The 27,588-nt window shown below is 54.1% G+C and overlaps 12 protein-coding genes across 13 annotated transcripts, besides 17 other annotated features; 5 read left to right on the forward strand and 7 right to left on the reverse strand.

Annotated features, from left to right (window-relative positions):
- The first annotated feature begins 48 nt into the window (after nt 1-48).
- Nucleotides 49-218: a mobile genetic element.
- Nucleotides 201-237: a tandem repeat.
- A 121-nt stretch (nt 238-358) lies between these two features.
- EKO05_0009944 (uncharacterized protein) lies at nt 359-2,425 on the reverse strand (the record flags this gene model as incomplete). Its single annotated transcript, XM_038942927.1, has 5 exons — nt 359-1,222; nt 1,289-1,827; nt 1,936-2,097; nt 2,165-2,366; nt 2,417-2,425. 5 exons carry the CDS (start codon nt 2,423-2,425, stop codon nt 359-361), a joined length of 1,776 nt encoding a protein of 591 aa, XP_038794505.1.
- A 173-nt stretch (nt 2,426-2,598) lies between these two features.
- On the reverse strand, nt 2,599-4,245 carry EKO05_0009945 (putative protein kinase YGL059W; the record flags this gene model as incomplete). The annotated part of the gene is made up of 5 exons (XM_038942798.1): nt 2,599-2,726; nt 2,779-3,466; nt 3,514-3,796; nt 3,846-3,965; nt 4,013-4,245. The coding sequence occupies 5 exons, from the start codon at nt 4,243-4,245 to the stop codon at nt 2,599-2,601; spliced, it is 1,452 nt and encodes a 483-aa protein (XP_038794506.1).
- Nucleotides 4,061-4,117: a tandem repeat.
- Nucleotides 4,120-4,176: a tandem repeat.
- Nucleotide 4,246: 1 nt separating the features above from the next.
- Nucleotides 4,247-4,284: a tandem repeat.
- A 222-nt stretch (nt 4,285-4,506) lies between these two features.
- Nucleotides 4,507-4,617: a tandem repeat.
- Nucleotides 4,618-4,879: 262 nt separating this feature from the next.
- Nucleotides 4,880-4,942: a tandem repeat.
- Nucleotides 4,943-4,955: 13 nt separating this feature from the next.
- EKO05_0009946 (Ubiquitinyl hydrolase 1) lies at nt 4,956-8,739 on the forward strand (the record flags this gene model as incomplete). 2 transcript variants are annotated; one of them, XM_059637645.1, is made up of 5 exons in its annotated part: nt 4,956-4,964; nt 5,195-5,820; nt 5,873-8,096; nt 8,144-8,576; nt 8,633-8,739. In XM_059637645.1, the coding sequence occupies 5 exons, from the start codon at nt 4,956-4,958 to the stop codon at nt 8,737-8,739; spliced, it is 3,399 nt and encodes a 1,132-aa protein (XP_059493628.1). The 2 variants fall into 2 exon arrangements, with proteins under 2 accessions (XP_059493628.1, XP_038794507.1); XM_038942837.2 differs by having other exon boundaries at nt 4,956-5,820.
- Nucleotides 5,009-5,061: a tandem repeat.
- Nucleotides 8,740-9,274: 535 nt separating the features above from the next.
- Nucleotides 9,275-9,304: a tandem repeat.
- On the forward strand, nt 9,305-10,014 carry EKO05_0009947 (uncharacterized protein; the record flags this gene model as incomplete). Its single annotated transcript, XM_038942795.1, has 2 exons — nt 9,305-9,661; nt 9,721-10,014. The coding sequence occupies 2 exons, from the start codon at nt 9,305-9,307 to the stop codon at nt 10,012-10,014; spliced, it is 651 nt and encodes a 216-aa protein (XP_038794508.1).
- Nucleotides 10,015-10,323: 309 nt separating this feature from the next.
- Nucleotides 10,324-10,346: a tandem repeat.
- Nucleotides 10,347-10,363: 17 nt separating this feature from the next.
- Nucleotides 10,364-10,383: a tandem repeat.
- Nucleotides 10,384-10,427: a tandem repeat.
- Nucleotides 10,428-10,924: 497 nt separating this feature from the next.
- Nucleotides 10,925-10,960: a tandem repeat.
- Nucleotides 10,961-11,049: 89 nt separating this feature from the next.
- Nucleotides 11,050-11,095: a tandem repeat.
- A 94-nt stretch (nt 11,096-11,189) lies between these two features.
- Nucleotides 11,190-11,230: a tandem repeat.
- Nucleotides 11,231-11,267: 37 nt separating this feature from the next.
- EKO05_0009948 (uncharacterized protein) lies at nt 11,268-12,647 on the forward strand (the record flags this gene model as incomplete). Its single annotated transcript, XM_038946972.1, has 1 exon — nt 11,268-12,647. One exon carries the CDS (start codon nt 11,268-11,270, stop codon nt 12,645-12,647), a length of 1,380 nt encoding a protein of 459 aa, XP_038794509.1.
- Nucleotides 11,616-11,646: a tandem repeat.
- Nucleotides 11,724-12,021: a tandem repeat.
- A 1,113-nt stretch (nt 12,648-13,760) lies between the features above and the next one.
- Nucleotides 13,761-16,420, reverse strand: EKO05_0009949 (uncharacterized protein; the record flags this gene model as incomplete). The annotated part of the gene is made up of 2 exons (XM_038942864.1): nt 13,761-14,492; nt 14,543-16,420. The coding sequence occupies 2 exons, from the start codon at nt 16,418-16,420 to the stop codon at nt 13,761-13,763; spliced, it is 2,610 nt and encodes an 869-aa protein (XP_038794510.1).
- A 229-nt stretch (nt 16,421-16,649) lies between these two features.
- On the forward strand, nt 16,650-17,985 carry EKO05_0009950 (putative mannosyltransferase ktr4; the record flags this gene model as incomplete). The annotated part of the gene is made up of 3 exons (XM_038942772.1): nt 16,650-16,827; nt 16,892-17,155; nt 17,210-17,985. 3 exons carry the CDS (start codon nt 16,650-16,652, stop codon nt 17,983-17,985), a joined length of 1,218 nt encoding a protein of 405 aa, XP_038794511.1.
- Nucleotides 17,986-18,945: 960 nt separating this feature from the next.
- On the forward strand, nt 18,946-19,113 carry EKO05_0009951 (uncharacterized protein; the record flags this gene model as incomplete). Its single annotated transcript, XM_059637646.1, has 1 exon — nt 18,946-19,113. One exon carries the CDS (start codon nt 18,946-18,948, stop codon nt 19,111-19,113), a length of 168 nt encoding a protein of 55 aa, XP_059493629.1.
- Nucleotides 19,114-19,460: 347 nt separating this feature from the next.
- EKO05_0009952 (uncharacterized protein) lies at nt 19,461-19,667 on the reverse strand (the record flags this gene model as incomplete). Its single annotated transcript, XM_038942801.2, has 1 exon — nt 19,461-19,667. The coding sequence occupies one exon, from the start codon at nt 19,665-19,667 to the stop codon at nt 19,461-19,463; it is 207 nt and encodes a 68-aa protein (XP_038794512.2).
- Nucleotides 19,668-21,476: 1,809 nt separating this feature from the next.
- Nucleotides 21,477-23,788, reverse strand: EKO05_0009953 (Acetoacetate--CoA ligase; the record flags this gene model as incomplete). The annotated part of the gene is made up of 5 exons (XM_038942825.1): nt 21,477-21,662; nt 21,711-22,622; nt 22,669-23,466; nt 23,517-23,621; nt 23,675-23,788. The coding sequence occupies 5 exons, from the start codon at nt 23,786-23,788 to the stop codon at nt 21,477-21,479; spliced, it is 2,115 nt and encodes a 704-aa protein (XP_038794513.1).
- A 457-nt stretch (nt 23,789-24,245) lies between these two features.
- On the reverse strand, nt 24,246-25,747 carry EKO05_0009954 (uncharacterized protein; the record flags this gene model as incomplete). The annotated part of the gene is made up of 3 exons (XM_038942838.1): nt 24,246-25,041; nt 25,093-25,522; nt 25,579-25,747. 3 exons carry the CDS (start codon nt 25,745-25,747, stop codon nt 24,246-24,248), a joined length of 1,395 nt encoding a protein of 464 aa, XP_038794514.1.
- A 598-nt stretch (nt 25,748-26,345) lies between these two features.
- EKO05_0009955 (uncharacterized protein) lies at nt 26,346-27,481 on the reverse strand (the record flags this gene model as incomplete). The annotated part of the gene is made up of 5 exons (XM_038942757.1): nt 26,346-26,481; nt 26,534-26,592; nt 26,650-26,995; nt 27,046-27,269; nt 27,323-27,481. 5 exons carry the CDS (start codon nt 27,479-27,481, stop codon nt 26,346-26,348), a joined length of 924 nt encoding a protein of 307 aa, XP_038794515.1.
- Nucleotides 27,482-27,588: the final 107 nt, after the last annotated feature.

Here is a 27,588-nt window from a genome sequence, read left to right on the forward strand (position 1 = left end):
CGGTGAGAGGAGGCTGAGGTAAATGGCAAACGATCAACGTGTCAATGCACCCTCTGTTTACTACTAAGAGCATAGGCTCTCACTATAGGACTGCGAACACGTATTTACTACCCCTTTACACAAACACACTCCTTGTATTACTAGAGTAGCTTAACTACTCTCGTCTTATATAGTCTTAGACTCACACAGGACGTTAAACTAATCAATCAATCAATCAACGTGTCAATGCAATCAATCGCCCAGTCCATTCGCCCTACTTGCTACGTTTGTGTCTTCATGGCAATCGCAACACCGACCGAGTCATGCCAACACGCAACAGGAATAGCAATGTCCAGGCCCTCACGCTGCAAACGCCTCGTCATGTCTCACTCATGACCGTGTCCAGATCCACAGCACTGCTGTCCGTCACCGGCGACCACGGTTCATCGTCGTCCAGGAAGATGTTCTCAAAAGCCGTGCGCTCGCCGTCGCTGACAGGACTAACCATGCCAGCATCCTTGTAAAGCCTGTGCTCTGCGAACTCTTGGTAGTTGTGCATGATCTGCTGCTGCCGAAGGCCCGCGTGAGCTCTCTCGACAGTACTGTTTGGCGCAGACTTGGTTGAACAGGGCGTGCCGATCTCAGTAAATGGCGTTGACCCGTCGTGTTGTTTCGGCTGGTTGTGTTCAGTACGCGATGACATGTTGGGAGACCTGGTGTGACACCGGGCAGCCTCTGGATGAGCGGCGTTTGAGCAGCCGTCGGCAGCACAAGCACTATCATTTTCACAGCACCAATCCGTTTGAATAGAGTCGTGATTACTGTGTGTTTGGGGTGACGCCTCGTCTTCAGTTTCTTGGGCCAGATTGCGGCGTCTGCGCTTGGCATTGAAGCCTACATCAACGAGTCCGGGCCTCGACACCTTCCGCTTTGGCAAGGACGGGAGCTCCGTATCGTTTCCGAATATCTTCTGGAGAACAGTGTCGTGGTCAAGACCTCTGGAGTCCACCCTCATCTTGATCCCGGCGACGCCGTAGCGCGGTGCGTCCATGGTTTCATTCTTGTTGAAGCCATCAAGCCTGACACCTTCGTCGTTGCTCGTGACCAAAGGCTTGACGTTGATTTTCGCGGGCGCAATTTCAAGCTTGATGCTCCATCGCGACTGTCGCTCAAACAGTACGTGGTCAGGGAAAGGAGTAGTGGTTGTGGCGCACAATACCGTTTCGGCAGTTTGTACTTCCATCTAACAACGCGTCAGCTAATGAAAGCCTTACGAAGCCCAAGGGCCTTCAAGAACACGTAGACTCACATGGCCACACTCTGGTACAACAGTCTGGAAGCATTGCTTCATTGCATTCCAGCTAAAGTTCAGAGGCGACCTTGGAAGCGTGTAGCTAACTTGGTCGATGTAGTCGTCACAATCATATGGACTGACAGGGCTGTGAGATTCCTTCAGCATGAAAGGAGTGATGCGGTATTCTTCGCCCGGGAAACGGCTACTGGACAGGTTCAGAATCCGGACGTCGGGCAAGTGCCAAGTCACGTCACCGGTAGCCGTCAAGGTATAATCAGCATAAGTGAAATCGAAGTCGACGAGTAGGCATGGGCCATCAGGAAGCTCGTAAAAGCAATCTTGAATGCGGAGGAAATTTTGTAGAAAGAGCGAGAGACCGCCAGAGAAATGAGACCAGTTGGAGGCTGTCGCGGCCGCTGCGTGAGGGAAGCGGTCGTGGAACATTCCCATCATGCTGTCCATCAGGTCGATGAAGCTGACATCGATTACGCGATGGCGGTGGCTGTGGAGATGTTCGAGCATGCGTGGTACGAGGTAGACTTCGTCGATGGCTTCTGTACCATGTCAGCTATGCTCGATTCGAGTCTGTTCCTGGCGCAAAAACAAGCAAGGTTCCATCTAGATTTGTGATGGTGGGTGACGTGCTCGCGGATAAGACCGACCTTTGCTTTGTAGCAAGCCTTTGACCAAGTCCTCGTACAGGCTGACCCGCACCTCAGATTGTAAGCACTTGTGCAGGAAGTGATACCACATCAAAAGCTCTGTTGCTTGAGAATGCGATAAGCCTCTCCAGCACTCGGTCAGGTCCAGATGGCTGGCAGTGACTATCAAAGGTCAGCTTCTGTCTACTGTACTGAATGTACAAGGTAGACCGAAGGGGGCAGCACATACCCTCTTCGTTGAAAGGTGAGCGCCGTATCTTGGGGGCCAGGATTTCTGAAACGGTGGCCGCATGCTCGCAAGACAGTCCGCGCAAGTTGACATTGATGGTCTGACGGCTGATCAATGCTCGAAGGCGTTGTTCTTCCCGACTGCGCGGCAAATGCTTGGTGGGCGAGGGATGCGCATGGCTGAGGATGCCAACCTCTGTAGGCTATACGTAACCATGAGCGGTGTCAATCGAGTGCTGTGCGCGGAACTCACAACGTGCATGGCTATACGGATGCCTTGTTATGCGATACTCGATGATGAACAATACGTGCTGGCGTGCGAAGTGGGAGGTGGGTTCGGGCTTGTGCTTGGCCTATTGTGCTGGCGGTGGAAGGGCAAGCAGGAGCACCTCTTCGCCAGACCAGCAACGACGCTCGATGCTTTGGTCGTGCCTTCTAGATGGCATCCATCGAGGCACGTGTGGTGAGTCGTTCGTTCTTGTTGCCCAACTTTGAGATCTGAAGAAAGGCATCCACTCCATAGCCTTCGAGGCTGTGGATCTCCAAAGTGCCAGCCCAGTATTCTAGGTTGAGCAGTCAGCGATCTGCACGGCAAACGGGTTCTTTTCTACTGACCCGCATACAGCCTCGACATGGGAAGACCGATGCCAAGGCGAAGATCAGGCGCCCTGGAGGTCAAAGACGCCAGCGAGCCGCGATGAACGTCGCCGTCGCCTGACCTCATGCTGTGCTTTTGTTGCAGCTCCGATGCCGACTTATCGCCGACGTGCAGCTCCTGCAGCGTGCCAAGCAGCTTTGGCACTCTGGCCAGATTTTGCAGTCTCTTCTCACGACGTGGGCCTTTACTGAAACTCCACAAGTAGGGCAGCAGCTCGTTGGGAATGCCCCCGCCTTGATCCGAGATTCTGATGATGACGTGCTGGGAAGTCTCGCAGATGAGCACCTCGATTGGCGGTGGCTTTGCGTCTTTGGATTTGCGCTGTTCGACGACGGCCTGGATGGAGTTACGCAACAACTCGCCGATGATGTATTCCAGGTGGGTCAGAATGTAGGGAAAGGTGGCATCCAGGTGGCCGTAGACGTTGATGTCGGGAATGTCGACGTGGTCGCCGTAGGCACGCTTGACCAGCTCTTGCGTGGTCTTGCCACACGACTCGACAATCTCTCTCGCGTTGCATCGTAAGAAGATCTCTCCGATGGCCTCCTGATCCTGGGGCGGTTGGGCGTGGGGGAAGTGCCAGGGCGAACTGAAGGTCTCGGTGAGGGCTAGGTGCTGTTCGGCGATGACTCGCCGCGATATGCGCTGTGGGTGTCAGCGAGAGCCTGGGAGCGTCGGGTGTTTGCGCCTACCGCTCGCAACATGGTGGTCATGAATTTGTCGGTCTCGTCAGGCTTCATGAGGTTGCGTACTTCCAGCACGCCAATGGCCAGTCGTGGTATGACGGTAGCGTGTTCCTTGACGGTTTCCTCGAGCACTTTGCAGTAGCGGTCGTTGTCGTCGAGGGATCGGATTTCGGGCACGCGGCGGAATCGCTCAAAGGCGTGCAGATAGGACTCGTAGACGTGGGCGAGGTGGGGGTTCGCAACGACGACGTACGGCAGGGTCTGGATGTCGCGCAGACGATGGGCCAGTCTGGCTGGCTCAGCGACTGTGGGTGGGGCATTGGTGGGAGGAAAGTTACCTTGTCGGCAGCTCGAGTCGACAGTAGTTGGCCGAGTCCAGCAGACGAGACTCGGTGAGCGTCCTGCCGAAGAAGGTCAACTGGCGGAGGCTGATGGGCCGGGCCTCGCGCTGCACCCATCTAGAGCGTGTTAGTGGGATGGAAGAAGGCTGGTGCTGTCGCCTTACTCGTCGAGCGCGGATGAGGGCTTCCATCTGGGGGCTACAGCGGCAGCGTGGGTAGTATGGGTAGTATGGGCAGTATGGGTAGTATGGGTAGTATGGGTAGTATGGCTAGCACGGGCAGCACGGGCAGCACGGGCAGCACGGGCAGCACGGGCAGCATGGGCAGCGCCCCTGTGGCTTGAGAACGACAGGGCTGGGCGTGTAGCTCTAGCGAGGCCTCTTCCCGCTGCATACATGGCGGTGGAAGCGGTGGAAGCGGTGGAAGCGGTGGAAGCTTCGAAAGCTGCAAAAGCTGTGTCTCGCTCTCGTTCGTGTTCGTGGCACTCTACAGGACAAGCATGACGCATGACGTCGGCGGACGGAACCAAGCGCCAAGAGCAGAGCAACATGTTCCATCTTCAATCTTCAATCTTCACTGCACGCGGCCGGCCCATGTAGGCTGCCGACGTCCTCGAGCTCTCCTCGACAGCTGCAGCCTTTGTGCCCTTTTTTTCTATTTTCCCTTGCCCCTTTCCCTTTTCCTTTCCCTTTCCCTTTCCCTTTCCCTTTCCCTTTCCCTTTCCCTTTCCCTTTTCCTTTTCCTTTCCCTTGTCCCTTTCCCTTGTCCCCCGTCCCTTGTCCGTTTCCCTCTTGGCCGTGTGAGTGCTCCGTGCGGCGAAGCTTGATCCTGTCCTGTCCTGTCCTGTCGCCGCCACCTTTTAGCGAGGCACGCGTCCTTGGTCGCTAGCATCGAGCTACCCGCTGCGACTGCGACTGCCCTCCTGTATCCTCTTCCCTTCCCGCCACGGGCGCGCAGCTTCCCTCCCCCCGACTTTTCTGCGTCGAGCGCACAGCACAGCGCTGCAGCCCTGTTCAGTGAGCCACCGGGTTCCCGCTCGCTGCTTCCCGTGCGTCTGCCTGCCCGCTGCCCGCTGCCCCGCCAGCACCCGCTGCTACCGGAGCCACCATGGATCAGGTAAGCTTTGCGCCTGCGCAGCTGTTGCTGGGACAAGACATGCAGCTTCCCGCTTCCCGCTTCCCGCCTGGGACCTCTCGGCTTCCAGCTTGCAGCTCCAGCGCTGGATCGCAGCGTCTAGAAGCCGATTGCCCCCCCCAGCACACGCACCCAACATGGCCTTTCACGCACCCAACATGGCCTTTCACGCACCCAACATGGCCTTCCACGCACCGCTAACCATGCGCCAGACCGGCACCGACATGCTCGTCGACCACGAGTACGACGACAAGCAGGCCCACGTCGCCATCATCACCCCCGCCGACTCGGACGACCAGATGGACGACCTGGACGCCGACCCCGAGCCCCGCGCCGACGACTACGACGCCTTCATGAAGAAACACCTGCCCGAGCTGCCCGACCAGGACATGGCCGCCGAGACACACCACACCTGGGAGATCAAAGACTGGCGGACCCTCACCAAGAAGGAGCATGGCCCCATCTTCCACTGCGCCGGACAGCCCTGGCGCATCCTGTTCTTCCCCTACGGCAACAACGTCGAGTTTGCCTCCTTCTACCTCGAGCAGGCCTACCAAGACAAGCAGATGCCCGACGACTGGTATGCCTGCGTGCAGTTCATGCTCGTCCTCTGGAACCCAAACGACCCCACCATGTTCATCACACACACCGCACACCACCGCTTCACCGCCGACGAGGGCGACTGGGGCTTCACACGCTTCGCCGAACTGCGCAGGCTCTTTGCAAACACTTGGGACGACCGGGGGCGTCCCATGGTCGAAGGCAACGCCGCCAACGTCACAGCCTACGTCCGCGTGCTCAAGGACCCCACCGGCGTGCTCTGGCACAACTTCTTGAAGTGAGTCTGTCCCTTCCCTTGTCCAACCGCCCGCGCGCTAAGCCCGCTCCAGCTACGACTCCAAGAAGGAGACCGGCATGGTCGGCCTGAAGAACCAAGGCGCAACCTGCTACTTGAACTCGCTGCTGCAGTCGCTCTACTTCACAAACGCCTTCCGCCAGGCCGTCTACCAGATCCCCACCGACGAAGACGACAAGGGCAGCTCGTACGCGTTGCAACGCCTCTTTTATCTGCTGCAGAACACGAACAACGCCGTCAGCACCACGGGTCTGACGCACTCCTTCGGCTGGGACTCGAAACAAATCTTCGAGCAGCAGGACGTGCAGGAGCTATCTCGTGTTCTCATGGACAACCTCGACGCCAAGATGAAGGGTTCCATAGCCGAGGGTGCCCTGGAGAGGATGTTTGTGGGCAAGATGAAGACGTACATTTCCTGCATCAACGTGGACTACGAGTCGTCCCGGATAGAGGACTACTGGGACATCCAGCTCAACGTCAGCGGAAACAAGAACCTGGATGACAGCTTCAAGGACTACGTCCAGGTCGAAACCATGGACGGCGAGAACAAATACTTCGCCGAAGGTTTCGGTCTACAGGACGCCAAGAAAGGAGTCATCTTCGAGAGCTTCCCCCCGGTCTTGCACCTCCAGCTCAAGCGCTTCGAGTACGACTTCCAACGCGATGCCATGATGAAGGTCAACGACCGTTACGAGTTCCCAGAGGTTTGGGACGCATCGCCCTATCTGTCCGAGGGCGCCGATCGATCAGAGCCCTACGTCTATCGTCTGCACAGCGTCCTGGTGCACAGCGGCGACCTCAACGCCGGTCACTACTACGCCTTCATCAAACCCACAAAGGACGGACACTATTACAAGTTTGACGATGACCGCGTGACGCGCGCCACGCAGCGTGAAGCGCTGGAGGAGAACTTTGGCGGCGACTACGCTCAGGTGCCAAATGGCAATGCCGGCCAGCGAAACCCCTACACCAGGACCTGGTCTTCCAAGCGCTCCATGAGCGCATACATGCTGGTCTACATTCGCGAGAGCAGAATCGACAGCATACTCCCGGACTCCGCAAGCGTGGCGCCGCCGAAGCATCTAGCGGAGCGTATCGCCGAGGAGCACGCCGCTTTTGAGAAGAAGAAGAAGGAGCGAGAGGAGGCGCATCTGTACATGGATATTGCCGTTGCATCCGAGGAGAACTTCAAGGTCTACCAGGGATTCGATATCGTGCCGTGGAAGGGTGATTCAGAGACAGCTGCCAATCCCAAGGTATACCGCGTCCTCCGTACAATGACCATGGCCCAATTCAACTCGCTGGTAGGCAAGGACCTCGGCATCGATGGCGACATGCTACGGCCATGGTCCATGGTGAACCGCCAAAATGGCACCATCCGTCCAGACACACCTCTAGAGTTCCCCGACATGACGGTGGAGGAAGCGTCAGCCAAGCACGGTACCAAACAATCGACATTCAGGTTGTGGATGGAGAAGGCCGCACAGCGCGATGCAGACGGCGCACCTGCGTTCGACGACAAGCTCTTGGAGCTGAAGGCCGCAAACGACAAGCCCATCATGCTGTTCCTGAAGCACTTCGACATGAAGACGCAGAGCCTGTTTGGTATCACCACCTTCTACGCCGCCTATCAAGACCGGGTCTCCGACCTATTTCCGACCATCTGCACCCTCCTCGGCTGGCCTGCTGGCACACCGATGAAGCTGTCGGAAGAGATCAAGATGAGCATGATCGAAGGGATGAAGCCCAAGACAACACTCGCGCAATCAGAGCTCCAAGATGGCGACATCGTCACGGTCCAACAGACACTGACCGAGAAGGAGACTGAGCAGATCAAGTCAACAGGAGGTTACGTCGATGCCAAGGACTTTTACGAATTTCTCCTGAACAGGATCAGCGTTGAATTCGTTCCAAGGTCTCAGCCCGAGGGGGTGGAACTGCCATGCTTCTCCTTGACTTTGAGCAAGAAGATGTCGTACGATCAGATGGCCGCCAAGGTCGCCGAGTATCTTCAAGCCGACCCAACCCATTTGCGATTCACGACGGTCAGCACGGCTGGCAAGCCCAAGCAGCCTGTCAAGTACAACGCTAACCACACACTGAACAACATCATGTTCCCTGGACCTTATAGCTACGCGCAAGCTTCGGGCCAGCGACCCGACGCCTTGTTTTACGAGAAGCTCGAGATGAGTCTCAAAGAGCTTGAGCAGAGGAAGCCTGTTAGGCTGACCTGGTTGCCAGAAGGCCTCCAAAAAGAGGTACTGTCGACACGCAGCCGACTGTGCACAAGACTAACACCATGCAGGAGGAGGTCACCCTCATGATTCCCAAGAGCGCCCAGGTGGCTGACTTGCTAGACGAACTGCAACGCAAGGTCAACATTAGCGACGAGACGATGAACAAGGTTCAGCTCTGGGAGGTATCCATGCACAGATTCTCCAAGCAGCTGGCGTCGGAGCTCCAGATCACGGCTCTTACCGAGTACTCGCAACTGTATGCAATGCCCGTCCCGGAAATCGATGCGCCGCGCAGGATCTCGGTCTTCCATTTCGACAAGGACCACACAAAGGCCCACGGCATTCCCTTCCAATTCGCCCTCTTGGAGGGAGAGCCATTCAGCGAAACCAAGCAGCGTCTTTCGGATCTGACGAAGATCAAGGGAAAGCAGCTCGATAAGATCAAGTTTGCCAAGGTGCCTAGGGCGCAATACTCCAAGCCGGTTTACATCGAGGAGGACGGTAAGTCTTCCGGTCAGCAGCTGGTCATGGATGGGCACATGCTGACGAGTCAACAGACGAGATTCTGTGGGACACTGTAGCCGACGACCATTCGCTCGGACTAGACCACCCGAACAAGAGCAGGAGCTTCTGGGGGAAGTCGGACTCGATATTCATCCGTTGATCCACAACACGGCCGTGTAGGTAGGACAGGCCAGCTATGATTTGCGTTGCATGTATGAAAGAAAGGGCATCACGAATGCAAGGGGCGTTATTATCGTTAGCGTGGCGGAGACGGCTGTTGACGCGTAGGCACACTGCACATGGATGGCGCACGGGAAGCCCGAAAGGTCTGCTGTGTCAGCAAGACTGGTCGCGCAACACGTCTCGACCAGGGCTGTCATGAATGGCGCTTGGATGCGTAATGATGATTGGAACTGTAGAGTAGGTTGGAATAACATGTCATATATCCTCCAACATGTTGCATGTGTCGCGCTGGGCTGGGTCTTTGTGCGCACACCAGACGGCGACGGACTGTCGACGCGCAGCGCAGCGCAGCAGCTCAGGTCCAGGGTCGGCCGCAGACGCTCCTGGTTGGTCAGACATGCCCGCGCTCTGCCTAGCTCCGACCTTGACGGCTTGGACCTTCCTTCGTTGTCGACAGCTGTTACCAACCCAATAATACAACGACAGCGACAACACCACCGACAAAAAGTCGCCCCACGCCCACGCCCACGCCCACGCCCACGATGCGGTCCTTCGCCACGATCGCCTGCCTCTTCCTGGCGTACTGCACCGCCGTATACGCGACCGCCCTCACCTACCGCCTAGAAGCACACGAGAAGGCGTGCTTCTACGCGCACGTCGACTTCACGGGAACCAAGGTTGCCTTTTACTTCGCCGTCCAGTCCGGCGGCTCCTTCGATGTTGACTACTCGGTTGTGGGTCCTGCGGTAAGCGGCAGGAACCAGAAGGTCATCCTCGACGGCACCAAGGAGCGACAGGGCGATTTCGTCTTCACCGCCACCGAGGTCGGCGAGTACGAGTTCTGCTTCAACAACGAGATGAGCACGTTCGCGGAGAAGTTGGTCGACTTTGAAATCGCTGTGCGTGCTTGCGACCCCATCCTGAACCTCCCCGATGCAGTGGCGCTGACACCTTTCAGGTCGAGAACGAGGCTCCCCGCGCTGCCATCCCCTCCAAACAGGGGTCATCGCCAGAACAGACGACCGTCCTGGAAGAATCAATCCTGAAGCTCTCCGCCCAGCTCTCCACCATTTCCCGCAACCAAAAGTACTTCCGCACACGTGAGAACCGCAACTTCAGCACCGTCAAGAGCACCGAGAAGCGCATCTTCAACTTCAGCTTGATGGAGGGAGGCCTGATGGTCCTCATGGCCGGTCTGCAGGTTGCAGTTGTCCGCTTCTTCTTCCAGGGCGCAAGGAAAGGTATTTTATAAATCCTACCTTGGTGCTGCAGTCTCGTGCAACCGGCGGCCGCTGATTCGACTCTGGCAGGCTACGTATAAGCGAGCAATTTGGCCGTTGGCGCGCCGCCGCTCGGAAAGAGCAGAAGACACACGACACCATCACGCGTGCTGGCCCGATCCGAGGACGGCGACAGCGACCGCGACTCTTTGATGCGAAGCGCTGGCCACGGCGTTGTGGGTTATAGTGTCTCGGAGAAGAGTGGTAAGAACAGGCTGCATGCATAGCTACAGGGTCACCGCTCCAAGAACCGGTCCCAAATGATGATTTTCCCCTTTTCTTCCTTCCATCCATCCATCCACCACTCTTCTCTTGCCGTCCTTTTTTTTTTTTTTTCTTTTCCAACCACCCACCCAACGGATCCCGCCCACCAACCACCCACACCTCTCACGCCGCGCGTCCTCACCATCAACGGTTCTGCTCTTCAGTAGCCCAATCGCACCCACTTCCCTTGAATCGCATATGGCAGGCTTCCGGACCGAAGATATTAAAGTCACGCTCACGCTGCTACAGGGGTTGACACCGTGGTAGAGGGATGGCAGAGAGACGGTTTCGCCTGTCGACCCTTCAGCGCGTGGTCGGAGAATTTCCACCACCAACGGTTCTGCTCCCCAGCAACCCAATCGCCCTCTCTTCCCTTGAACGGCATGTGGCAGACTTCCGGACCAAACATGCTCAAAGCTACGCTACGCTGCCACCGCCTCTGCTATCGTGGTAGCGACGCTTTTCGCCTGTCGATTATTGAGCGCGTGGAGAAGGGTTTTTTACGCCTTCTGTGGGTCCTGTGAGGGACGGGCTGTATATAAGGTGATGGCCCCCGGATGGGGAGTGAGGGTTTTGTGTATACTGTTACGGTGGTTACTCAAGCTTTATAGTGCACGCTTACACTTTACACTTTACACTTTACACTTTACACTTCACGCTTTGCTTTGCCTACTGGTACTGTACTGCATATCACTGCCGCGTACTGCTGCCACGAACACACAACACCTGTTTAGTTTTAGCCACTTCTTCTTTTTCCTCTTCGCCTTCTTCTTCTTCTTCTTCTTCTTCGCCTACCTGTATACCACAGCTCACCCTTGGACTGAACAGGACCGGTCTACACCCAACTCGACGCACTCCAAGTCGACTCAACACAACTGGATTCCACCACACCACAGCACAGCACAACACCTCCCCCCCACACCAAATCCAGATCCCTGGCCCGCATAACAGGGCAGCCAACATGCCCAACACCGTGGCCCACACTCCCCGCGCCCTGGCCCCACTGGCTCCAGCACCAGTCCAACAAGCCCGCGCTCCAGTCAGTTCCGCGGGCGTATCCGCCTTTGCACAGCGAGAGCAGCAGGCCGCCACGCGACGGCAGCAGGAGGACGACGCCCCGCCTATTGCGGCAGCGGCAGGCAAGAAGATGAGGCGGGCTCGCGGCGACACGCGGCCTCTGGAGGGAGGTAAAGATTTCGAGGCGCGTTTGGCGGCGTGGTATGAGCGACAGCGGGCCCGTCAACGGCCTGTTCCTGCGTCGCGACACGCGCGGAGGACTTTGCGCGCTGTGGTTGCTCCAGTGCTGGCACCGCCACCGCCACCGCCGCCGACGCCGCAGCTGGTTGGAGCTTACGCGGCGCCGTATCCGGGGTCGGTGGTGGTGCAGGGGGGGTTTGAAGGGTTCCTGCACCAGCACCAGCACCAGCAGCACCAGCAGCACCAGCAGCACCAGCAGCACCAGCAGCACCAGCAGCACCAGCAGCACCAGCAGCACCAGCACCAGCAGCACCAGCACCAGCAGCACCAGCACCAGCAGCACCAGCACCAGCACCAGCAGCACCAGCAGCACCAGCAGCACCAGCAGCACCAGCAGCACCAGCAGCACCAGCAGCACCAGCAGCACCAGCAGCACCAGCAGCACCAGCAGCACCAGCACCAGCAGCACCAGCACCAGCACCAGCACCAGCACCAGCACCAGCACCAGCAGCACCAGCCAATGCAGGCCCTAGCGCCTGCTGAACCACTCCAACCTCACTGGTTCGGAGAACTCCATGATCCGTTCTGGGCGTATCAGATCCCCTTCCCCCCACCGCTGCAGGGCCCTGTCCCTGCCTTGACGGCCCAGCAGGGCGTCGCTGGGTCGGTGGGAGACTTCCAGCCCGATGCCCCGTACTGTGGTGCTGCTACCGCCGCGACTGGGTACCTTCCCGAAGCCCCTGCGATGGGTTTCTTTGACTTTTCTGAGGTCGTCGACGACCTCCGGCCCGAAGCACGGTACTGTGATGCTGCTACCGCCACGACTGGGAACCTTCCCGAAGCCCCTGCGATGGGTTTCTTTGACTTTTCTGAGGTCGTCAACGACCTCCAGATCCCTTCGCCCCCCGCGCTCTACTGGTCCCAAGACCCGCATTCGCAGTCTCCGCCCGACCCTGCTCCCGCCCTCGACGGCCCCGTGCGGGCGTCGTCATCCTCCTCGCAGCTGTCTCTGCGTGAGGCTGCGACGCCTCCCGTGGACGAAGCCCTCGAGGGGGTTTACGCAGACCTCGCTGCGTTCAACGAGTTTTCGCCGCTTTTCGACTTCGCGGCGTTCGCGGCCGATATGCATAACGGGGCTGAATAGCTCCAGGTCTGCGAGATGGCCATCTCGCACACCCACCGCAGACGCGCTAGATCCCTCGTCCTGGACCAACCAGGGCGTTCCGAGAGGCCTGAGAGAGACCGACAAATCTCCAGCGTCCCGTTTCTGTATCCGTTTCTCGCCCATTGTCCGCGCCCGCTCGCTTTCGCATCCTCCGTTCCGCACCTCTTTACTGCCCTCTTTTCTCAAACCCGGTTCTCTTCCTTCTCACGCATCACACCCTCCTCCCGCGCGCGTTGGAGTTTGCGCCCACGATACCCCGGGCTGGTTTGCGCATGTCAGCACCGCTCCCTCTTCCTGACTCGTTGATGCCCCTCCAGCCCTATATGGCACGATGCGAGCGCCTGTTTGTTCCATGCTTTACTACACGATACCCGTCCGCCACAACATGGCGTTGACAGTTCTGATTTGCGTTGGTTTAGGTTCGTAGGATATGAATTAAAGTCATCAACATGATTCGTTTGCTCTGAAATACCTGGCGATGCTGTGATGAGCGTTGATGGTACTGATGCGATTAACCCTCTCGTTTGATTAAAGACGTGTAGGGTGTTGTCAAAGATCCCTGAGCCGAATATTCGGTTTTCAGGGTTTGGATCCAGCGGCAAGGTTCGGCGTGACGGGCCTTCAGGGTCCAAACTTACGATCTCGATGCCGATGCTCTTGGGCGTCTGGACTGCGTTCGTGTCGACAATCAACGATTGAGCTGTTCAGATGGCTTCGGGGTATTGATTGACACTTACGCGTTGAACTGTATGGTGCACAGAGCACGTTGAACTAGCCAGCTCATAGCTGAGCTGAGCACACCTAGTTCCTCCGTGCGAAGAACTAGTACATACAATCTCTCTCTTGATCTGTGGCATTGTAGACCTACAACATGCAAGATGCTCTGGAACTGTGTTTCAGCCTGTCGATGTACCTGTCCATGTTTACAGTACATGCAGCCACGCTCGTGCTTGTTTCACTGATGCTTGCTGGTACAGTTGCCCTATTGCTCAGACGATACATAAGAGGCGTGATACCGCTGGAGCTCTCGTAAGGGCGAATCTTCATCTGCAAAGACCGTCAACCAGCTGTACTCAATTTCTGATTCGCTCACTATCTGTTTTTAACTCCTTCCCACTCGAGCCTCTCGGCCAACTGCTCCCACATGGGTTCAGCGCCTACTCGTCCAACACTTCGGAGGCCTGCTGTGATGAAGGGTAGTAGTCTTTCGAACTCTTGGTCGATCACATCAAGTGTTTTTTGTGTACTTTGCCCTATTGCTCGTTTTGACGCCTTACTCCTGCCTACATCTTCTTCGGCGTTCTCGTCGTTTTCTGAATCCGAGGTTTCCGCAGTAACGAGTTGAAGCGCAGTGCTTTTTCGCCTCAATGCTGAGCGTCGCATTCTGCCGGACTCGCTGCTGTCAGCGTCCGTGACGGCCTTCGCGAAAAGAATGCCCAAATCCAGCATTCCAAGGACAGCATTGTGGATGGGTTTGAGATCTTCCGATAGCAGAGCTCGCTCCTGTAGCCTCGCCACATACTTTACATGACACTGTGCCATTTCATCAATGTCTGCTGCGTTGTTCATCGCAGCCTCCATGTCTTGACCTGTGAAAGCCACGACAGTCTCAGTATAGTAGGAGCGCAGGATGTCAACAAACCAGGTAAGCCTGTGTCGGAGTTTGTAGATAAGCTGTGCAGCTTGTTTGAACTTGTGCGAGCGCGTAGGACGAGACTGCTGAAGGACGTATTTAGCGCGATAGGTCTGTATAAGCAGGGTATGAAACTGTTGGTAGATGGGCATCGAGGAGCGCTGAATGATATTGAGGATAGACCAATGTAGCTAGAGTCATCGTCAGTTGTATCGCGGACTTCAAGAGTTGCTCAGCATACCGAATAGTCGACTGACACGACGGCCAGGCCTTTGACGGATCGTGTCTGATCCTTCGGTTTGGTGGAGCGCACCACGATTCTCTCGGCATCTTGCGGTTGTAGCACAGCACCGTAGATGCCTCGAGCAAGTTCCGTCAACATGTATCTGTCGCTCCAACCTCTGTGCCCGGAGTCAATGCGCTCAAAGATTGCGTTCGCCAGGTTCTCGAAGATTGCGCCATTGCTGCCGAGATACAGCATCTGGAACGTGTTTAAGATGCGCATCAGGCCTTGAGATTCAAAAATATGTGTACGCAGAGACGTAGATGCTAGTGAATACTTGCTTCGGATCCATTTTTCAAACCCAATCTGGAAGAGCTCCTGGAACGGTGACAAGGGCACATCGCCCGAGGAGCCACATACGGTAAGGTGGTCCAGGCGTGGTTCCCTCTCGGGTTTCCGCACAAGATTGTGGCTGTACCCAAGCTCCTTGAGGAATACAACGCTCTTTCCGGTGTTGAAGATCTTCATGGCGGCCGGCTGTAGAAAGGATGGGGACCGCAATTGGTCTTGTGCATCGCGACGTAGCACAAAACGATCATGCCACATCGAGGCAGCATCACTACCTGAATCCGTTTCGAAGACGAAGAACGTCTCGTCGTTCGCGCCCAGTTCACCGTCTTCCATCCATCTCCGAATCGGCTTTAGATAGGTCTGCAAACAGTCGAAGAGCATGCCAGAAAAGTAGTCAAAATTGGCCTTCTGAAGCGTCATTTGCGCGAGTGAAGTCTGGCTGAAGAGCTCTTCCAAGTGGCTGAATGGGTTGATGAGCAATCGGGGTTCGACGTCCGATACGAGCTGCGACAGATGAAGTATTTGCTCAGCTTCGGTTCGGACATTGCTGTACAGCGTCAACAAGCTCACTGCAACCGGTGACTCAGGCGTGAGATAGCATCGGTGTAGTTGCGAGATGCGAAAATCGAACTCTGAAAGACGTTCACGCGTGACTGCTTCGAAAGTTTGGAGGAGTGGTAGTATCGAGGATCGCCGTGACCATTGTCGTAGTCGAAGAAGGTCCTTGCCAATACTTGCAAGCTGGGACAAGAGGTGGTCCACGGTGGCGACGACAGCGTGGCTCAGCTTAAAGCGTGCATTGACACGCACACTGCTTCGCCCCTTATCCATTGTGTACAAGCTTGTCTGTAGTCCACCGAGCATGAAAAGGGTCTCTCTGATAGCTTGTAGCTCTGTGATCTCGGTCTTAGCACCCTCTTCGGCCGGGAAGGAAGACCAGAACTGCGCTGCTTCGACATCTAACAAAAGGACATTGTGAGTTGGGTCAAGACAAGATTCCGGATTGTAAGTGTCATCCTCATCGACGCTTGTCGCAGGCGTGGCTTGCTGCTTCTTGCGCTTCTGTGGGATATGCTCATCGCCGGAGGATTCAACGGCGTAGTCAATGTCTTTCCATATGTCCTCGTCGCTATACGGATCCTCCTCTAGGATCTCGTTCCAAGTCAGCTGTGGCGGTGGGCTCGGTGGGCTCAGCAGGTCCAATGCCTCTACACGAGTGTTTTCCAGCGGCCTGCCAGAAAGTTGAAGCAACAAGGACAGGAACTCCGGTTTGAACTTGTTGGTCACGCTTTCCAGTCTCTGCAGCCTCAGCTGCAAGGCATCAGCCAGATCGTCGCGGTTTTTGACACGACATTTCTCGTCGAGGCCAACAAAGCTGTTCTGGACATCGAACTGGTTCGTTCGAGCGTACTGGTGCCCGCGTAGGCCTCTCGCTGCGAGGTCTTTCGCACGTTTGTACGCTTGTCTGTTGGTCGCAGGGTCGAACTGCAGTATCGAGCATATGAGCTCATCTGTGAGGCCCGCAATCTTCGCGTTCTGGGCCATGTCGACGCGCCTTTAGTCGATAGCTCATTGAGCGCTCATTTGCTGACTGTGGCGCGCGTGAGGCGGGTGCGGTTGCACGCCTCAGTTGACGCGGCTCCACGCGGGCGCGCCATGCCCGAAGCAGCTTGACACGTTACGCAACTGACCAAACTTATCGACGACTCGAAGGTCATGTCCGCAAGATAGGAACCATGTCTGCATCCCCGTCTCTCTGCACTCCTACTCCATCATGGCGCTGCCAAAGAGCATGCGCTACCTGGCAGGTGCCACGATATGCGTCTTCGTCTTCCTGTTCGTGCAGATACTGAAAGCTCCCTCTGCAGGTGAGCTGGAGGCCCCGAACAAAGTCCCGAACACAGTCCCGCTGTCGAAAGAAGGTCAGTGGGACCATGACCCACAACTGGATCGTACGTATACACATACACTACACACAGCTGCAGCAATGCCAGGAAAGCTTACATGCAGCCACAGCCTCGGGCGAGCCTCCAGAGCCTTTACGACGGGTCGATGGGAACAACTATGCGCCGAACAACCCAAACAGCGCACGCATCAACGCCACGATCCTGAGCCTGGTCCGCAATGAGGAGATTCACGACATGCTCCAAAGCATGCACGATCTCGAAAGGACGTGGAACCACAAGTTCAACTATCCATGGACCTTCTTCAACGACAAGCCGTTTACAGAAGAGTTCAAGGCGAAGACACGGGCAGCTACCAAGGCGGAAGTGCGATATGGTGCGTTTTGGACAAGACAGCCACGGCACGGCCAATGCTGACCTGTTCCCACAGAGCTCGTCCCTGCCGAACACTGGGACGTACCCTCCTGGATCAACGAAGACCTCTACCGGGAGTCCGTCTCCCTTCTGACAGCGCAGAAAGTACAGTACATGGAGAAACGGTCGTATCACCAGATGTGTAGGTGGAACAGCGGCCTGTTCAGCGAGCATCCCGCGCTGAAAGACGTGCAATACTACTGGCGAGTCGAGCCCAACGTCCACTTCTTCTGCGACGTCGACTACGATGTATTTGCGTGGATGCAGGATCACAACAAGACCTACGGTTTCAACATCAACATCTACGATAGTGCTGAGAGCGTTGCCACCCTGTGGCCCGAGACGAAAAAGTTTTTGCACGACCACCCAGACTATGTGCATCCGAACAACGCGCGCGAATGGCTGGAGGACGGGAACAGGAGACCTGAAAATAACAAGAAGGCGAACGGATACTCGACCTGCCACTTCTGGTCGAACTTCGAGGTCGGCGACTTGAGCTTCTGGCGCAGCAAGAAGTATCGCGAGTACTTCGATCACCTCGACCGCGCTGGTGGCTTCTTCTACGAGCGTTGGGGTGATGCGCCTGTGCATAGCGTTGCCCTAGGGCTGTTCGAGGATAAGAGCAAGATCCATTGGTTCCGTGACATCGGCTACCAGCACATTCCTTTCTTCAACTGCCCCAACAGTCCCAAATGCAAGGGCTGCGTCATGGGCCGCTTTACCGATGGCGCGCAGTGGCTCAACCGAGAGGACTGTCGCCCACTGTGGTTCAAGTACGTCGGGATGGACTGAGTAATATGGCCCCTCGTGCTTTACGTGGTGTTGCAGCCGAGCTGGCTCGGCTTAGACTTTATATCTGTACATACAAGCTGTCTCAGTCTCCATCTCAGGTATACACTAGACAGAGTCCGAAGGAGAGGTACTACTTCAACGGACCATGATGTGAGCATCTACGACTGTGTTGCTGCCTACATACACCAATAGGCCGCTATGTTGCACCATGACCTGCCTGAACAGAACCCTGCCCTTATGATTTGCGAGCTCTGATGACACATTCGCACATGTACCCTGCAATCTCGTCGGTCGCAGGACCATGAAGGGAGTGCTAATTAACTTTAAGGTAGTGGGTCAGAACACGAGACCCGGGACTAAAACAGCGCGCCACACATAGCGACACGCGCATGTCCTCAGTGGCTCTAAATGCACTTCCGATATGCGATCTCTTGTTTCTGTCCTTGTGTTGAGAGTTTTTGAAGAACTCCAGGCCCAGGGATGAAATTGGTAAATTTGGATGAACTCAATAGTCTGGATGACTTCAACGGTTCTGCAAGCAATGAGCAGAGCTATAGGTATGGTAGACTACACAGGTGGAAGGTCGCTTGGAAATGCACGCGAGATGAGTGGCAAGAATAACCGAGAGTGCGCAACCCCATCCGAGGTCTGTCCTCAAAAACCTCACCACCATCAATCGATCATCCAAATCTAGTTTCGCAGCAGAAGAACGCCATCTTTCATAGCATTCAAATAGCTCCAGATACTGTGACAGCGGGTAAGTGGAGTGTTAGAAGATCTCGTGGGTAGTTACAATTCTTGCAAGTTCGCTGTATTGAGTGTAAAACATCGAACGCCTGCTCTTTGTCATCTGCCTTGAATCCAAAGAGAGATTGGAAAGAAGAAAAAGAACGCCCAGCATTGACCAGAGCACAGCAGAGGCTCCAAAACATACGAACCAAAAAGAGAGGAAATAAAACCATGCGCCATCCCGCCGCACCAACAATAATCGCCATCCTCCTCGGCTTCCTAGCCTTCATGATCATCTGGGGAAGAATGAGAGGCGATGGCCACCACGAAGGAAACCCGCATCCCGCGGACTTACCGAAGAAGAAAGAGGAGAAAGAGGGAATTGATGCCGATGATTAGTTCTCTTCGGAGGGAGGAGTCGGTTGCTGTAGCCTTTGCGCAGCTCGTCTCCTCGTAAGCCTTCTCTTCTCCGCGTCTGTCATCCCCTTCATCGTGTTCTGAGGAAGACGTATTTCTTTATCAAGGCAACCGGGAGGGCGACCTACCCGTTTATTCTCCTTTGGTGGTGTGTCTGGGTTCTCTGGCTTGCGACTACGCTTCTTTGGTGGCGGAGATTGTGCACGAGAAAGCACACCAAGCAGACAATCCGGACTTTTCGTCGCGGAATTGGTCCGGGAGACAATACTCTTTTCGGAAGAGGCATACTGAGAAGTTGGTGGCGTGGGTAGAAAAGGGTCACGACGGTGTCAATTTGGCAACGGACGCACTTTCAGGTCCAAATAGTCGGCGAAGTTTGTGAGTGCCCGATCCCAGGCCGCCGTCTCAAGCGTGTTCAGAGGCCGCAGATACGCGACCTCGAAAACCTGGTTCCAGAGAGCACCATGCTCACAATCAGTGAGCGTGGAGGTGTGCAACTGATCTACTGCCTCGAGCAGATCATGACAGACAACCATAGGCTGCGTGCCGGCATAGCGCGCCTCCCTCCACTCCGAAGAGAAATCGGCAGTGATACCTGTGGGAGGTCAGTCAAGAATGTAAGGCAAAATACATCAGGGTACTACGAACCAGGAAAAGTGCGCAGGACGCGCACATGCCAGTCATTGAGGTTCTGTGTGAAGGATAAGGTACCCATGGGCCAAGCATGGAAAGATATATCGAAGTTGACTAGAAATGTGTTGGTTGACAGCACAATCACCATCAATTGCGAAGAGAATAAGACCTGGCACGCAGCATATTGGAAGCGTGCTATGCGTAGGTACTGAGGTCATCTTGGGACCCAGCCCTAAGCTAGATGCACTGACCGTAGTCGCACATATTAAAGATGTAGTGGTGTATTGGTGTATTGGGGTTTGAGACGTGGTGGTGTTGTATGTGGGAGATGTGATGAGAGATGGATGTGTATTTGAAGAAAGGACTTGTGGAGCCTGACTTAAGCTTCCTTTTGGATTTGGTACAGTGAGTACGGATCGATTTTTAGATTAAACAAAAACGATCCAAACAGTCACGATTTAGAAGGTAAATCCACGATATGAGGGTCAATATGGCCAATGGAAGAACTCTTCTCGAGGTTGTGGACCGTGAACAATCGCTTTAATGCTTTGCACCGCATCAGAGAATTGATCTCGTCACTGCCATTCGCTATCATGTAAGAGTCGCTAAATCCTTTGAATGAACCCACCTCATAATCTGGTTCACAAACTACAAATACAGCTCTCGACAGATTTGTCGTATTGCAACGAGTACGCCATCTGGTCGCCTATAGGACAGCATACGTGGCGCAAAAAAACACGCGCGCAAGCAAGAGCAGAGGTTTGCGAATTCATAATGTAGGCTTCGAAGCGCGAAACATTGGAGACTTCCAGCTGAAAGGTTCTGGTGTACGGTCAGGGCACAAAACATAGCTGCGTTCCATCATAAAGGAATACTGCTTTGGCGCTCGAGCCTACACTACCATCAAGGATGTGCGTGCCACGGCAGAGCAAGATGGGTTAGAGCGTTGCCTGTGGCTGTGCTGGGGATACTGCATACTGCCTTCCAGACAGTGCGCACCCATCGAATCGGCTAGTCGATAAACAAAGATTCGCATATGTCAATGTGGATCCATTAAATCCTATCATTCAGTTACGGGATTGTAGGCTCTGACTGATTCCGCAAGATCCGATAGAGACATGCGCACCTGCTGCTGAGTATCTGCCCAGACGATCGAAGTAGACTCATCCGGAGCCGCTGAACAATAACCGAAAGGCAAAGAGTACGACAACTTTGGAACTATGGAATTTTCTTGTTATGCTGTTTCTGCTCACGTGCTCGTGGTAGCGTCATACACCACAGAAGGAGCCACGCTAAAGCTAACATCACTCTGCTTAACGAAAGCATATTTGGCTACCCGCTTCAGTAGCTGGCATGTATGATGGTCGCATGTCCTGCTGTGCGTGCACATGCATACTTATGAAGCGGCTAAGCGGGACATAAGAAGGGCTCACTCACCTGTGATATTTGAAGATGAATGAATCGAGATGTGTGCACGAAATTGTATCAGCTGAAGCCGCGCATGGCAACCGAGATCTAATGTTTACGATGGAGAGCGGGCTTTGTCACAATCGACCGAGTTGTTGAGTCTGGATGTGTTCATCTTGATATCGAAAACAGAGATTTCGTCCGCGATCTACAAACGTGTAATCCAACGAAGTTAATACACTCGGCCGGTGTCAGAACAACGAACACATCCAGCTCCACATGTAATTTAGATATAGTGGCGCCCTCTATAGCTTGCTCTTCAGCCGCGATGCGCCTTCCTTTCTTTCTCCCTGTAAGACCTCTTCTACCTTCGCGAATTGCTCATAATACTTCAGACTCTCCGGGTTCGCCAGTGTTCCACTAGGCTTGATGATCTTACCAGACACTATCTGCTTGACTGGTAACTCTACCTTCTTTAGATTGACGGTTGTCTGTCACCCATCAGTATGCATGTTTACAAAGTGCTTGAGGATACGCACCGGAATGTCCCATGTCTGAAACACGTATTTGGGAACATGTCTCCGACTTCTCTCATTCGCAATCTTATCCTTGATACGCTTCACCAGATCTTCTTTGTACTCGTACCCGTCGTTCATATTCAAGAACAGCATCACGCTTTCGTCATTGTCCTGCGGTCGGCGTTGTCCAACACAAATGCTGTCGGCTATTTCAGGAAAATACGTTTCGATCACGGAGTAGATCTCGGCAGAGCCAAAGCGCACGCCACTGGGGTTCAGTACACCGTCTGCACGACCCAGGAACAACACTTGTCCGGTTATTGGATGGATCTGGATGAAGTCGCCGTGGGTCCAAACATGCGGAAAGCGTGTGTAGTAAGCGTTTTGATACCGATCTCCGCTCTCATCGCCCCAGAAGAATACAGGCTGATTCGGGAAGAATGCTGTCGCAACGAGCTCACCCGGCTCACCATAAGGAACAGCTTTGCCAGGGCCATCTTCGATAGTACTATCGAAAACTTCCAGTTTTGTGCCCAGACATGGCCCCTGGCAACCTCCAGTATAAACAGGCTCAAGTGGGTTTTCAATACCGAAACAGCCTGCAAGATCCGTTCCGCCGGAAATGTTGCGAAGGTGGACTGTCGAAGGGAAGCCAACGTCGTAGAACCATTCGAATTGTGAGTCTGAGAGCACCATACCAGTGGTGCAGACAGACTGAAGGGCTGAGAGGTCGAACAAATTCTTTGGAACGATGTCGCGTTTTTGCAACTCTTGTAGAAAGCGAGGCGATGTTCCAAAATCAGTGACGCGTTGTTCCTCTAGTATGGACAGGAAACTCTGTGCTGATGGAATGAAGGGCGATCCATCATACAGTACAGATCGACTGCCGAAGAGACAACATTGCACAGATACAAGGTACATGATCCAGCCGGTCTATCTCGAGTCAGCTTGTGGTAGTGAGTTGCATTCGATTACTTACGGTTGTGTACTGTAACACTACGCTGTCAGGACTCATCTCGCGATGCAGTCTACCCTCTTTAGTCACACTGATTAACACGCCACCAGTAGAGTGAACAATGCATTTAGGAACACCAGTAGTGCCGCTGGAGTACACGATCAAGAAAGGGTCTCTGAAAGCGACTCTTTCGAAAGTCAACTCCTCATCGCCTTTGGCCGCCTCTACGAAGTTGTCCAGAGTAATGCTGCGTGGAATACCCTCTAGACTTGCTGGCGCACCAGGAAATCGAGGCTGCGTTACGACTCCCTTGAACTCGGAGACATTGCTCATGCCCTCTACGATTTCTTTAATTTTCGGGCGCAGATCCAAGGTCTTGCCATTGTAGACAGTCCAGTCATCGATGAAGACGTAAACCGGTTTGATCTGCAGCAATCGCTCCAGTATGCCTTTGGTCCCCATATCGGTACTGCTGGAGCTGAAGAGACCTCCTAGACTTACAACTGCCATGAAGGTGATAAATGTATCGAAGCTGGTGCTTGCAACAACCGCAACCCTATCGCCCTTCCTTACGCCTTTCACACGAAGAGTGTTCGCCAGCACGGCTACCTTTCGTCTCAACTCGCCCCATGAGAGGTGACGTACCTCTGTGTTACCTTCGCGCACTTCTGTCAGAGCAACTTTGGTATCTCCTTTGTTCTCAGTGGTTCGTCTCGAAGGGTCTGTGGGTGAAACAGAGTACAAGATGTTCTCGGCGAAGTTCAGTCGTGTACCTTCGAACCATTGCGGTATGCTATCCATAGGTACTGAGGTATCAACTACCTATTTCTCTGAATCAATTGAGGCGGTGCATGCAGTTTTGACGGACAAACCTTGCTGTAACTACCTTCGTAGATCAATCCACTCGCAGTCCACATATCTGCCCAGAACTCGGTGCGTTTATCACCAACGCTCCAATCGTACAGTTCGCGAAACGTCTATTCAAGCTGAGTATGAGTCTGCGTATCGAATGATGTATGTATCCACTTACCTGCATGTTTAAACCTCTCTTTTCGTTGGCAGACTGCATGAACTTCCACATCGCAGTCGACTTTGGATTTGAATGCTGCCATAACTTCCGCGGAATACTATATTCAGATGCCATTGTGAAAGATTTCCTGTCGATGATTGAGGCTCAAAGTTGAGGGACTTGTGTTGACGATGTTGATTCGGCAATTGCTCTGCGGGGATGCCGCTCGGCTACGATGTTCGGCAAGAGTCAACAACGTTGGCAACAACGTTGGGAACAACTAGAGAACCGAAGAAGCGAAGAAAAAGCCTAAACTTGTGAAGTGCTCTTGCAGCAGGTGCAATCGTGTGCAGACCGAGATCAGATTCTCACCCATCCAGTGGTGGATTTGGATGTCATTACCCCATGGGGTGGCGCTTCCGCCGTTCTGACACCGAAGAAAAGTGGAGAGCGCTGCCGGCAAACCTTCGCATGCAGCTTTGCAGTCACGTCCACACGGAGTCAAAGGGCATCAAACTGTCCACGAGCAATAGAGGAGTACAACACGGAAATCACTGATATTGCTAAAAGCTATATTATACTGCCGCTCCTCTCAAGACGAGTTGCTGTTGTCCGCGCAAGAAAAGGCCGAGTCAATGGACCCGTCTTTGTACGCGTCCGTGATCTGCACAATGACTCCGTATGTCCCGCCAACAGTCAAGAACGCCGAGAGGAGTATCAAAATGATATGCAGACAATACAGAGTTTTCCTCCACAGATTTCCACGCCAGTAATCTGCGTGATCGTAGATCCACAGCCAGCCAGGCAGACCCAATGCCAGAGGAGCAAAGGCAATGCTGCCCGCCAACGAGAGCAAGTAGTTGAAAATCGGCACCCCCGAGGCGATCAGTAAGCTGATTATGCTCATGCTTGCTACACAGCCGAACCATGTTCCCCAGTGAACAGCGGTGTTGGCTTGGAGATGCTTCGACTTCCGCAAGATCCTCACGAACACATACTTCGCACTGACGTGAACGTAAAGTGCACCGCTAACACAAAGGCCGATCAGCCCAATGCCGTACGCGATCTTCTTGACAGTTGGCCCAGCACTGCCGAGCGAAGGAGACGCGACCCACTTCCCACAGTACTTGTAGACCACAAGGCTAAAAGAGAGGTATGCAGCTGTCACGATGCCCATGCACCAATTCACTGCCTTGGAGTATTCCTTGGGGTTCCTCATCTCAGACATAACTGGCAAGAAGGCTGATGTTCCGGCGCCCGAGCAGAAAATTGTGGATGCTGCGGTGATTCCAGCAGCGAAGGTTGGGCTGGAAATAACATGATAACCAAATTCGTAATCTCCGGTCTGAGGAGCTGCAGCTGGGCGATCGAGTGTGGTTACTCCGACGCTATGATCTTGTTAGCAGGAACGCAACACTCTGAAATCTGAGAACGCTTACACAACGATGAAGACGGCGATGAAGACGGAAGCAAAGCCGGCCCATGTGATCCATGTGAGCTTCTCGAACCTCCGAACACTCGCACACAAACCGACCATGACCGCCGCGATGATAGAGAAGTAGTTTGTGCAAAGGGAGTGGTTCGAAAGAGCATTGAGCGCAGTAGAAACACCGACCATTCCGGATGCGCCAACGATGATGAATGCCACTAGAAACAGAATTCCTGCAATCTCTTTTACGACTCTACCACCGACAAGTTGGCCCATATCAGCAATACTGTGGCACCCGGGGTGATTGGCTTTGAATTGTCCCTGGACGAGGGCGCACCAAGTGTTCAGGAACTGCCAGCCAAGAACGTTGATAGCACCTGGGAGAGCTCCAAGAGTGAACATGGCAGATGGAATGGTAAGGACACCGGTTGCGAAGATAACTGTATATTCCTACTGTCAGCATCGCTGAGTCTCCTCAGTGTGTGGCTATCCGTACGCTTCAAAAAGATCACCGAAGAGTGAATCCATGAAACCGTTCGAAAGTTGACGAGACCCTCTCCTGTCCTGAAGACTTCGCCATCTTCGAGGTCGGCTTTCCCGATATCGATACTGTTGGTGCTGCTCTGAACGGGCTCGATGACATCTTCATGTTTCTCGTTCGACATGACGGGTATGCACAAGCAAAGAAACACACAATCGACAGTGCAATACTGATGACCACGATCAATTTTCGAAGTCTTTAGATGGATATATATATTCGCCGTGCTGGGATAACATAGATACAGCCCACGCCCTGATAGCACACGCGCACTGGGAATCTGGGGAGGTGGGTTGAGCTCCACCGCCCCATAGTGTTGGGGTAGATAGTGGCGATAGGGCCTTTTCTTCCTGTCGTATGAGTCGTGGAACGCTACTCCAACTGGACAGGAGTCAGGGTTGGAGCTGCGCCAACGGAAACCCCGGCCCCTGAAGCGAGGAACATGGGCAGGGGGATTAGCGATCTAGCATGGGTTCTGATCAGCAGTATCAAACTTGAATTCTGATATCTTGCTCACATTAAAAGTCTCAATTGGAAGTGATATGCACGTTGATACGCGCGCACCCGATTTACGGCGGCCGAAACTGGAGTTACAGATTGGACAAGCAGACCGAAGTAACCTCACTGGGTAGTTCTGGAATCTCCATCTTCCGCTGTCACAAAGTCTGGGCATACGAAAATCATTCGTGAGATTTTTCGTTCATTCGGTGTTCCTGTTAAGTCGACTACTTTAGCTTCAGCCCTGCTTCGGCTGGCATCAGAGCTCCCTCAGGCGGTGCGTTCTTCTTCTTGAACTCATCTGCCATATCCTCCATTGTCACAAACTCGACACCTTCGTGCTTCATGAAGTGTTCGATCAATCTGCAGTCTTGTTAGATATTGAAATAGAGATATTGTAGATGTGAACATATACCTTTCGTGCATCAACAGCAGGTGTGGTCTGCCAGAGACGTCTGGATGAATCGTGATCGGCTGTGAATGTTCGTCAGTAAGCGTGATACAGGTCTTGATAGACAGGTGGACACTTACAAAGATAAACTCATCGTACTCTCTGTAGAAATAGTCGAAGTGATCGCGCCATAAATCCTCGGTGTCTCGTGCATTGACGAACCCGTGGCTGTTGGGTGAGCCCTTGATAAACATGTGCGGTGGCAGATCATCCAGGTACCAGTTTGCAGGTATCTCGACCAGTCCTGTGTCTTGACCTGTGACTAGTGGCTTCATCCATTCATCTGCCTTCTTTTCGTAGTCGATCTTGGTCCAAGTGTCACCGGTTCTCAGATAGTAGGGCTGACAGTCGTGGTGGCTCATGCTGTGGTCATACTCGATACCATATGACAGCAGTAACTCGGCACCCTCCCGGCTAGTCTCCCACCTGCATAATATTGATCATCGTATCGAAAATGCTTCATCACACCTGCTTACCATGGTGCAACACTGCCTCTTGGCGGCTTCCCAGCGAAGTCAGTCAACATGCGATACGTCTTATCGAGTATGTCTCTTTGCTGTTCAATAGTCATGTCGACCGGGTTTTCATGACTGTAGCCGTGCAGGCCAATCTCGTGACCAGCATCGCGCACTGCTGCCATGTCTTCGGGGAACGTCTCCAGACTGTGGCCAGGTATGAACCATGTGGTACGAATTCCGTACTGAAAACCTGTCAGATCTTGTTCTATAAAAGCTCACAGAACGTCACATGTACCTTCTTGAACATCTTCAAGAGACGCTGTGTGCCTACAGTACCAGCGAACAATCCTCGACTGATGTCACTGGTACTATTTTCGCCGCCATATGATCCTAACCAACCCGCGACAGCATCGACATCCACGCCATAAGAGATGAGAACACGCTTCTTGCCCATTGTGATGTGAACTGTAGTTGACGATGAGATGCGGAAACCGAGACGAATGTCAATTCAAGGCGTTCGGACAATTGTCGCTCTTATTATGATATTATCCAGCCGTTGCG

The sequence above is a fragment of the Ascochyta rabiei genome, chromosome 18, assembly GCF_004011695.2.
Source record: "Ascochyta rabiei chromosome 18, complete sequence".
Lineage (NCBI taxonomy): Eukaryota > Fungi > Ascomycota > Dothideomycetes > Pleosporales > Didymellaceae > Ascochyta > Ascochyta rabiei.